The sequence below is a fragment of the Patagioenas fasciata genome, chromosome 27 (assembly GCF_037038585.1).
Source record: "Patagioenas fasciata isolate bPatFas1 chromosome 27, bPatFas1.hap1, whole genome shotgun sequence".
Classification (NCBI taxonomy): domain Eukaryota; kingdom Metazoa; phylum Chordata; class Aves; order Columbiformes; family Columbidae; genus Patagioenas; species Patagioenas fasciata.
In genome coordinates, this window is record NC_092546.1 from 6,099,185 (window position 1) to 6,109,995 (window position 10,811).

The following is a 10,811-nucleotide window of genomic DNA, read 5'->3' on the forward strand; positions in this document are numbered from 1 at the left end:
CCAACGCTGAGCGGTGTCCCAGCGTGGCGTGGGAGCTCCTCAGCTGTTTCATCTCCAGGAGCCCAGATGTACCCAAGAACCTCCAAACAGGCAGGACTGACAATACCTACACGTGGTCTGGGGACACGTGGTCCTTCTCCAGCATCTCCAGAGCAGGGGGTTCAACACCTGCAACACAAGATGCTCTCAGTAGGGATCCTGCTTGGCCTTTTGCAGGGCACCGCGTTGCGAGCTGCACAACTGGGTGAGATTAATCTTGCTGGGCTACCACTCTGCCTTTAATGGGGAGGGAGAAGCCACCTCGCTTTTCTGTGTTACCCTCTGTTCTCCAGTGAATATTACGTTAACGTCTGAGGATCGTGCTTGCAGCTATGGAGCAGGAGCTGCCACCACCCCGAGACTCTCCCCATGACAGCCAGGCCACTTCCCCAGCTCTTAACGAATCTCTATATCGTCCTCCAGAGCCCTCACAGGTGGGAGAGGTTCATCAGCCCAGCAGCAGGGAGAAGGCTGAAATCAAGTCTACAGGTGTTTTTCTACAGCTCTTCAGTGCAGAAACCAGAACATGGCGGCCTTGTCCCACAGCCTGGGACCATGCAGGAGGGAAGGGCAGAGGACATCTAGGCTTGCAGAGCCTACATCTCCGGTTTTTAACCTGCTTCATCACAAACACCTTGAAATAACATCCTACTGTATAGATAGGCTGTACCAACCTCGCACGGCTGGCACAGGAGTGCCGGAGCTGGACGGTGTCTGAGGGGAGGCCACTGTCTCGCAGGCTGGTGGGACAGACTTCGACCTCAGCCTCTTCCCGTTGCTGCCACATTCCTGGAGAAGTCAAAAGTCATAGACATCTTTGGTGTATCGGAGCACAGGATTAGGTCCAGGCTCAAGATATCACTGGGAACAGGCTGACTCCGCTCCCCTTCCCTCTCGTTTTGTTGGGGTTATGAGGATGGGACGGCATAAGGCCCAGACGCTCGTTGGCTTCAGCTGCGGGCTCCAAGGAGCCTGGAGCAAGTGACACTTGTGACCGAAGCCTTCCCAAGTACTTCTCACTTTTAGAGGACACGTACCGCTGCGATGCAATTGTCCTTTTAATATTAATTGACTCTAAAGAACTTCCCCGAATGAAAGCAGTGTGAAAGGGGGGAGATCACGCTACTGTCTTCAACTGCCTAGCAGAGGATTATAGAAAGGATGGAGCTAGATTCTTCCTAGAGGTGCACAGCGAGAGGACAAGGGGCAACAGGCAGAGGCTACAGCAAGTGAGATTCCAACTAGACACACAGGAAAAGCAGGCTGTGATAAACCATCTCCCAGGGCCTCTGTCCTGCAAGAAGAGGCTGTTTGTCCCAAAGCAGATAAAGCCTGTCCTCACTGAGGTTGCTGCGGACCTCCCGGCATAGCCGGTTCGGCGCTGGCATCAAAGGGGTCCAGCCTGCAGCTGCCACCCGCCTGTGTCACCTTCTGCACCCCCGCCTGCCCTCGCACACTCACCGCCTCCTCCAAGCCAGGGCTGACCGTGAGGGTCGGTCGTAATGGTTCTATCTCCACCTTGATCACCACGCCGCCCCCGCCGCTGCTCCAGGTTTCCCGCTCCCCTTTGGGCAGCTGAAGGGACACCCGAGGCTGCGGGCAGGCCTGGCTCCCCTTCTCCACGTCCTCCTGCTCTGGGTCGCTGCCCATCTCCGTGGCACCCAGGCTGAACCTAATTCGAGGAGGAGGAACAAGCCAGTTGAGTAGACCCGTCCCATTGCGTGGCAGAGCCCCTGCAATGTCCTACCCTGGGGTGGACAGTCCTGAAGAGCTCCTGCAACTGGGACACGGAGGCTCTGGGACACGGAGGCTCTGGGACACGGAGGGGTCACCACAGCAGGCACGTGGCAAAGGAGATGCCAGGGAGTGTCAGCCTGGACACCAAGTCCTGAGCCTGTTCAAAACAGCTTCTCTGGCTGCCATCCGCTAGTCCACGAGCTCCTTGGTCACCCGGGTGTTTGGTGCCCGCCGGCTCTCGCTGATCTCTTAGCAACCCCTGAGACTGAGCAGCCACCCTGCCTGGCCTGCGTGAGAGCTGCGGCTCCGCTCGCTGCCCTGCCAGCAAAGCCCCTCCGGGCGTTTAGAAATGGCAGAAGTTGTCATTTATCAAATCCCCACTGTGGCATCGTGTCATAAATCCTGTCCCCCGGGGCCCAGCTTTGAGGAAGGAAACAGCACTAATCTTCTGGGAAATGAGGGGCAGCTCAGCTCCCCCAGTGCCCCACGGTTTCCCGAACAGCGAGTGCTGTTGCGGTGCCAACAGCATAGGAGCAAAATGATGGATAGGGCTCAGTGGAAAATCTTACTCTCCGCACGGGTTCTGTCTGCAGATCGCTGTCACTTCGTTCTCCCGCCAGAGACAGGCGTCAGGAAGCATTTGCTTAGGGGACAGCGGGTGGGTGCCCCTTCCCTGGATCCGTGATTAATCGTGATTAATCACCCAGCGAGGGGACCCGAGGAGTCCCCGACGCCGGCAGCCGCTCTGTGCCGCCGCTCGTGTGCCCGTTACACTGAATAAACTGTGAGTGATCCGCGGCACATGGAACAATAGGTCTGAGAACCAAAGCCTGAGCTTGATAAAGAACTGCCAAGATTTCAGGCTGAGATAATTTTCGGGTACCTTATAAGGAGGGGAGATAAAAATAGTCCTTGCTGGCTTGCACCTCGCTCCCTGTCACCGGGGAGATCAATACATTTGTCAGCAGGGAAAGTGGGGATGTAGGAACCTGGAGACCAAGGGAGGCTCCAAGGAGCTGTTAAACCTCAACATCTGTTCCTCTGCATCCCACCCAACACGAGCAGTAGGTGTCCAGCTGCTTTGGCAGATGCTGACGAGAGAGCGAGGCCACCCAGGAGCCCAGGGCAGCGTGGTGGCTCCGGCCTCACGCAGCATCGCTGGACCATAGACACCAAATATCGCTCGCAGTCCTGCTGTACCTGCGCTTGCAGTCCACGGGTGACAAAGGGCTTTCCCAGCTGTGCCTCCGAGAGGTCGACATGGATCTCACCAGCGTGGGGAAGGACTCCGTGGCCTCCTGCGGGTCCGGCTCTTCGTCTGCCTCTGCAGGACACTCCGAAGTGCTGGTACCATCTTCTGGCACCGCCGCACAGGAGCAAACGTGGCCTTTGTTCAGAAAGCGGCAGTCGGCCTCGCCGTAACGCACCGAGCAGGAAACGGGGTTGGAAAAAGCAACATCCACGGATATTTTGCTCAAAGCCCCCGGTCTCTCTTCCAACAAACGAATGGCAGACACGGCCTGGGTCGCTTGTTCTGGCTGCGCTGCCGTTTCTGGCTCCGTTTTGGCAACCGGCGGGCTCGGGAGCCCCAGGTCTCGGTAATACTCCGTGCCATGGAGAGCGGAGTCCGAGAGGAGATCCTCCGTGCTGCTGTGCAGGTCTGCTGCTGGGACGTCCAGCTCTGTGGAAGAGGAGTCCTCCTGCAAAGGCAGCGACAGCTGAGCTCACAAACCCCATCCGAGGGGGATTTGCACCCACCCTGCGAAGGGGGCGCCTCCGGTGCGGAGCTGGAGCTGCTTTGCTTTGCTTTCTCATGGCAAACAGCCCACCTGCGGCTAGCGGGGTCAGGCCTGCACCTGCAGCTCAGCTTATCCAACCAGACTTTCTAACAGTAGATATAATCTGATAGTAGAAATAGCCTAACAGTCTCCTGCTGTGCCTCGCCAGAGCTGCCCCAGCCCCACCAGCTCAGCTCCCTCCAGCCCCCACCTCTCTCTGTACCTTATTCCTCCCAACTCCAATACCAAAATCACATCTGTGTGATTTTTCCCAGCAGCAGAAGCAATATAACCTCGTGTTCCTTGCCAGTCTGGATCGGCAGCCCTTCGCCCCGTCCTTATTCCACCGCAGCCCTCCGAACGCGCTGACCCTGGCTCCTGCCTCGCGCGGTGGCAGCGGAGGGAAAGGGGACACCTGCCTTTTCCTCGGCCATGCCGCTGCAGAAGGCGTCATCCTCAGCAATCAGGGACGGGAGGAAGGTCTTGGGGCTGGGATACTCCAGGGCAGGGTTGCTGTGGTCGGCGAACTCCCGTAGGCATGGCTTGCAGTCGGACCCTGCGAGACAGAGGAGGTCACAGCGGGCGGGCAGGAGGGATGTAAGTGACAGAGAGGTGACATCAGGCATCACCCAAACGCCCCGCGTGGCCCCCTGCTCCCCGGCCCTCGCGGACAGGCGGTTTGGGGACCTCGGCAGCCCTGATCCTGTGGAACCTGGTGCGGGGATCAGCAGAAAGCTCATCCCTTGAGCCACGGTGTGTGCAGGGCAGAGAGCAGGATTGCACCCTCCCAGCCTCCCCCTCGGCATTGGCATTTTGGACCTTTAACCAGAAATCTGTGGGGAAAAATAAATAAACCCTGACTGGTTTTATTCTTATCCACAAGCAATAAAGGATGGCACTGGGAGGCCAAACTGGAGGCGCATTAGTGACTCCAGCAGCACCGAGTGCGCAGAGTGAAAATGGAATTCCCCGGTGCGGGTGCTGTTGTGTGGATTTTCCCGGGCAGGATGTGAACCTGAATGCGTCCACACCTCCCCGGAGCTCACTGAGAAACAAACCCAGGGTCAGGACGCGCTTTGCGGCACAACAGACGGTCCGGCTGACCGAAGCACATTCTTATGTAACCAGACGCGCTGTGGGCGCTCGCCACGGTCTCCAAAGCATCGCGTGGCTCGTGAAGAGCCCTTTGGTCCCTTCGAGGTACACAGAGCTGGGCCGAGCGGAGCAAAACCGGCGCTCTTGGCCGGAGCCCCGCCGTGGATCTCTGAAGATGCACAGAACAACAGCAAGAGAACATAAGAGAATATTCCACCCAACGGGGAAAAAACAGCAAGAAACGGCTAGGAACTCATCATACTGCAGGAAATCCAGGTGTAAAAAAGAATTGTTGCAAACCACACTCCTGGACACCTCGCGTCCTGCTGTGGGTTCGATGCTGTGAAACGCAGCCAACTAGAAAAGGCAAAACGTGAGGGGGGGTTGGAGGTTTTTGTTCCGCGGGTCCCGCGGCCCGTGCCAGGTTTTCTGTGTGAGGGAGCGCCTGGCGCGTTGAACCGTGCGCGGTCATTTCAAGTGGGGATCTATAAATAACGTGGAAAGCAAGCACTCTTTGAAGGCACTATTTTGATTAAGGGTTTTTTAACTATAAGAGCAGGGGAAATCTGAAACAGGCTTTGCAGCAAGGCTGTGGAATTTACCTCACAAGGCATTTTTAATTAATAGGCAAATTCCTGCCCAGGTTGTCCTAGAGCCACATCTGTAACGCTCTGTCTGTAAAACCGGCTTTACCGAGCTATTGAACACTTTGCTTTGCTCAGATGCACCTGGATCGCCTCTAATCAGCTTGTAAACAACAATCAGCATTTTGAAGTGAATATGCGTTTGAACCCCTGCAGGTTTTGGCCTGAGGTCGTAGGAGACAGCGGTCAAAGATGTCAGTGAATCCCCAAAACTGGGGATGAAAGCCTGCAGGAACCAGGCGGTGGGGAGGGTCCCAGGGGGCCAGGACGAAGTGGAACATGCAAGGAAGGGGGAAAACTGAGGTTCCCTGCCCTGGCCGGCCCCTGCAGCAGCCAACGGCCCGCGGGAAGAGCAGCCGAGCCGCGGAGGCGCAGGAGCTGCCACGCAGGGCTGACAGAGCCCAGAGCCCTGGCTGCGGGTTCAGCTGAAACAAGGAGGTGTTTCTGCTCCTCTGACCACCCCGCCTGCCCCACGCTGGGCCTGCAGCTCCGAAGTGCATCCCTGGAACAGAGTCAGCTCCTCCGAGGCCTGGAGAACATTCCCCGTGCTCTGGCTGTGCCTTGCAGGGCTCAGGATTTGGCCACGACATGGGCTACAGTCAACAGACCCCCTCGGGGCCCACCGAACGACGGATATATCGTCCTCGGAGGCTTCAGACGGTCCCGTTTGAACACGCGATAAATCAGGTTTGCAGGCAGGCCCCGGTGAGCGCGGCGGCAGCACACGGGGCCGCGGCCATGGGGAGAGACCATTTTAGGCAATGTGCGAGCAGCAGACGCGACGATTCAGGCTCCCTGTATCTGACGCCTCGGTGGGTTGATGCTGGGCTGGCACCGTGCGTAGAGCCGCGCTGTGCCGACCGTTTGGGCAACGCGGGGCTGACAGCGCATGAAAAGTGTTTTCAGGCATCAGGTTCTGGTGTGATGAGCAAGGAAGGGGCCACGTGGAGGATGCACAGGAGACACACAGGCCTGGGGGGCTGCCGACAGCCCCATAGCCACAATCCAGGTGGTGACCCATATATCAGCAAACTCCGGAGCCCCTCAGGTCCCTGAGACCCTGCGCTCCAGCCCGTTTGGAAGGACCGACGCTCCGTCCGGCTGCGGCGCGGTGACAAAGGGACGGGGCATCCCGGCTCCGGGCACCGGCACACAGCGGCGTCCACCTTTCCTCAGACGGGATGGCAAAACAATGCTTTGAAGAACACAACACTGTTTGCTTTAGGAGAACATTAAGCAGATTAGGTATTGCCGTTGCTTAACTCGCCTCTGGCCAGGGACCATAAAAGGTTATTGCTGGAGGGAGCAGCGCGGAGGAATTCCCAGCGCAGAGCCGGCGAGGAAGCGGCGCCGGCTGAGCCCGCGGGTCCTGCGCACGAGCGGGGCTCTGCTGTGCTTTGCCAGGGCTTCCGGCAGCAAAACGTGACAATTCCGACCTCCTGCACGGAGAGGAAGGGCATAGGGACAGTCTGGGACGTTCCCAGGGGTTTTGATGCCCTGGGGACGGTGGGATGAGCCAGCTGAGCCGGTTTGTCTCAAGGAAAGCGAAACACCGTGCTGCCGTAACCACATGCAAGGGAGCCCAACGAAATATTTAAGTATTCCCATTTCAGATTTGTAGTGACACCTCGCTCCTGCACTGGTTCCCTCGGGTGGGCCAGTCGCTGGAGATGTCCCCACAAGTGCCACAGCGGGTGGCAGCGGCAGAGCAGCCAGCGCTGGGACAGGACCCACCTGCCCGCTCCCGGCCCAGGACGCGGCTCAGGACGCGGCTCAGGACGCGGCTCAGGACGCGCCAGGCCCCCCAGCGACCCCGCGGCCGGTGGAGGAAACATCGGAGGAAACATCAGAGGAAACACGGACGTGAGCTCTCGCCATCACATCCTCTGAGCATCAAACGCTCTCTGCATCTCCCCCGGGAAAAGGCCGCACCAAACGGTGGGAAAAAGGGCACTGGGTAGTTCTGTACGCAAAACAGTCCCGGGAGGAAGGACAGAGCAGGCATTTCCCAGCAATCGGGAGTAGAGAGTGTTGGGAAACCAAGGAAAGTGTCATGAACAAGAAATAAGAATTATTCCGTCTCCTCCAGGCTCTGCTGCCCCGCACCAGCTGCCCCTTACGTACCGGCCTGCAGCGCGGAGCTGGGGGGTGAAACCTCCGTAAAGCGAGCGCTGAGCTGCGGTGCCAAAACTCGGCTGAAGCGCCGTCCCGCGCCTGGTCTGGGCCCCACATCGGCGGCCGCTGGCAGCGCTGGGTTGGCTCAGCGAGCCGGGCTGGAGGAGGGGAGCAGATAAGCCGCCCGACACTGTAACGTACTGTACAGCGAGCTGCTGCCTTATCACCGCCTCTGGGGCCTGGGGTTTGGGCACCGGGGCCAGGGGAGCCAGCGCAGAGCTCAGCTGAGGGGTCTCGGTGGGGCTCGGGGGATCTGCAGCCCCTGTGATGCTCCCGAAGTCACAAGGAAGAGCCGCGGTGCAGGCTCCTGCAGTGACCCCGCAGAGGGAAGGTCCCCACGGAGCCCCAGGGCTCGCCCCGGATCAGATCTCGCACGACCCTGCTCTGAATCAACCTCCCTTTGAGCGCTCAGTCTGGATCCTGGTCCCCTGCACACCCACATCAGGAAAGAACTGGGGGTAGAGGGGAAAACAGCAAAGGAGAAGGCGCTGGCACGTATCGAGAGCTCTAACGTGGCAGATACAGGCACCCAAAAGCAGCAGGCAGGTTTGCAGGCAGGGACGGCAGCGTCCGGCGCCTCCGGGACTGCAAATGTCCCCCGTCCCGGGGCCCTCACATCCCCTTTTCACACCGCATGCAGGGATGAGCCCAGTTCACACCATCACTGGCACTTCCCCTTGCAGCTGCTGGACACCGTGAAGACCAAACACGAGGGGTCTGCTCCTCAGCCCCCTCCGAAAGACCAGAGGAGCCTCCTCCACAGCATCTGCTCCACCACCGAACTCGCGACACGGGGCCGAGCGCTCGCCGTGCAGAGCCCTGCCTGCAGACACCGCACCTCCCGCTCGCTGCCAGCAACCCAACACAGCTATTGCAAAACCAGAAGGCTGATGTTTAACCCATTACCCAGCTCCGAAAAGCACGAACGTGCCTCAAAAAGAGGACGAAACGGATGGAAAAGCGTTACAAATAAAAGCAACGCTTACGCAGTGCTCTCCGCAGCGAGGAGCGGGGTGCGCGCAACACGGGGACCCCAGCGCCCGCCGCTCGCAGGGGCTCTCCCGACGCGCGGCTCAGACCCCTCTCCCTGCGCGCGAGGCCGTTACCTCGCTTAAAGGACCATCTCTTCTTCCAGCGCTTGGAGAACGACGGCCAGGAGTGGTTGAGCAGCGAGTCTGACATTGGGGAGCCCCGTGCGAGGTTCCGAGCCCGAGCGGGAGCCGGCGGCAGCGAGCGCGGCGGAGCCCAGCGCGGTCTAAGGCAGCGCTGCCGGCTGCAGCCCAGGGGCTGCCAAGGGGGGAGTGGAGAAGCCAAGTGTTTTGTCAGAAGCATCAGCTGATGGAAGCCGTGGCCAGGCAGGAATTCCTGGGCCCTGGCGTTCCCACCTGTGCGGCGGGGCGGTGACTTCACACAGCCCGGCCCGGGGAGTCGTGACCCCGGAGGACACACAGACCCCAAATGCTGCTGGAGGGTTGTGGACAGAAACAGCAAATGAGCGGTTAACTCGCTGTAACCCCCTTCCCCTTTCTGCCAGAGGCCCCCTGCTCTGCTCACAACTGCCAATCAGCCTGGTCACCACCACCTTGAACGCGGTTCTGCAGGGGAAGAACCTCCACCTGGGCAGAGTCACCTTCACCCTCAATGCAGTGATAGTTAAGGCCACAAGCCTGGTATTTGCCCCTCTGGCGTTGTTTCCAAGCTGTGGCAAAGCCTCTGCAGGGGAAAGGATGAGACCTGTCTGTCTGCAGCATCAGTGCCATCCCGCAGCAAGTCCCCGTGCCCGGCAAGGACGTTTCTCCAAGCCCTTCCCAGCCCTCCCAAGCAGGGACGATCTCATGCATCTCCAAACTGCCCCAAGAGACCAAATTCCCCACCCTGAGCTCCCCAAGCCCAGCGCTCCCCACTGCCCTCAGCCCAGAGCGGCTCCAAACTTTGCTCCTGGTCCCTCAGTCGGGCTGAAGTAAGCTGAGTTTTACCCCTGTGCGGCTGCTGGGATCCCAGGCCAGACCAAACCCGCTCCCTGCTGTTCAGCCTCGCTGAGCGGAGCTCGGGCAGTTTGGGAGTGGCCATGGGCACCTCCAGGGCACAGAACGGGGCCAGCGTTGTGCAAAAGTGGCGAAGAACGTTTCCCTCACCCGGCCGCAAACCCCAAAAGCGTCATCTGCCCAGCACAACCCTCCCCACATCCCCTCGGCTTCGGTCTCCCCGGTAACGCGGGCGCCCAGCCCTGGGGTGGGGAGTTTGGAGCGGGGTTTGGGGGTCCCAGGAGCGAACCCAGCTTTGCCAGCGCTGCGGTGTCCTCACGACCTTCAGCTGTGGCCCCGCGGGAGCTGAGAGCGGCAGCCGGAGCCTGTTCAGCCACCCCGGACACACGTGGGTTAAACCTGGCTTAATCTCCTCTTCTTCGCTCCCAGCAAAGCTCCTTGCAGGCCGAGGCTCCCCAGCCCACGTTTTGCCTTCGCACACACGCAAGGGGGAAGCCGAACAAAACCAGTGCTGGGGCTTTTGGCTTCAGGACAAGCTGCTTCCTCACAAGGCCTTGAGGAAGACGAGCGACAGCCCCATCGTCGCGGGATGGAGCTCGTGCAGAGAGCGACTTACCCCGAGGGCTGGAGGCGCCTCCCTGGCGAGACCCCGCGCGCCCCACAGCTCCGGCCTCTTCTCCGGCTGCCGGAGCAAAGCGAGGAGCGGAGACTCATCAGGGAAGCCGGAGCCGTGCGGCCGGTTTGCTCACGGGGGCCTGTGGCTCAACCGCCTCACCGCTTCCCCTTTCCGACGGCACCAACAAACCCGCCGCTCCCATGCTGCGGCTCCTCCGACGGCGGCCCCGCTGCTGCCACGATGCTCGTAGGATTCAGGGCTCTGCGAGGGTCCAGCAGAATCACCCAGGGGGGTCGTGCACCCCAGAGCACCCGGTTTTGGGGGCCTGGAGAGCTGCTGAGAGCAGCGCTGGCTGCGAGGACGGCGATTGCTGCAAAAGCTTCCTGTTCCGTTCGGAGAAAAACCGCGTGTGCGCCCCGAGAGCCCGGCACGCGCGGGGCTCGGCACACGGCTCGGTCGGCTCCTGTCCCCGGCACGGCCCTTCGCTCCTCGTCCTGCCGGCCCCGAGCAGCCCCCGACCCGCTCACACCCCCCATACTCAGGGATCGCAGCTTTGGCAGCTCTTGCAATAGCGATCACCCCTTGCAATAGCGATCACCCCTGGCAATAGCGATCACCCCTTGCAATAGCGATCACCCCTTGCAATAGCGATCACCCCTGGCAATAGCGATCACCCCTTGCAATAGCGATCACCCCTGGCAATAGCGATCTCCCCTTGCAATAGCGATCACCCCTGGCAATA

The 10,811-nt window shown here is 60.1% G+C and overlaps 1 protein-coding gene across 6 annotated transcripts in view; it reads right to left on the minus strand.

Annotated features, from left to right (window-relative positions):
* The window catches only part of ARHGEF18 (Rho/Rac guanine nucleotide exchange factor 18), a 45,846-nt gene extending 35,586 nt beyond the window's left edge, over positions 1-10,260 (minus strand). For 2 of the 6 annotated variants that reach the window (XM_065858135.2, XM_065858134.2), the window contains exons 1-6: positions 8,575-8,729; positions 3,974-4,110; positions 2,977-3,476; positions 1,501-1,711; positions 714-828; positions 111-168 (exon numbers count right to left, since the gene is read on the minus strand). In XM_065858135.2, coding sequence (XP_065714207.1) covers positions 111-168; positions 714-828; positions 1,501-1,711; positions 2,977-3,476; positions 3,974-4,110; positions 8,575-8,650 — 1,097 coding nt within the window. In that variant the 5' untranslated portion in view covers positions 8,651-8,729. Of the gene's footprint in view, positions 1-110; positions 169-713; positions 829-1,500; positions 1,712-2,976; positions 3,477-3,973; positions 4,111-4,612; positions 5,509-7,417; positions 7,556-8,574; positions 8,730-9,444; positions 9,554-10,069 lie in introns of those variants that run through there. The other 4 variants (XM_065858136.2, XM_071799666.1, XM_065858137.2 and 1 more) reach the window with 4 other exon arrangements.
* Positions 10,261-10,811: the final 551 nt, after the last annotated feature.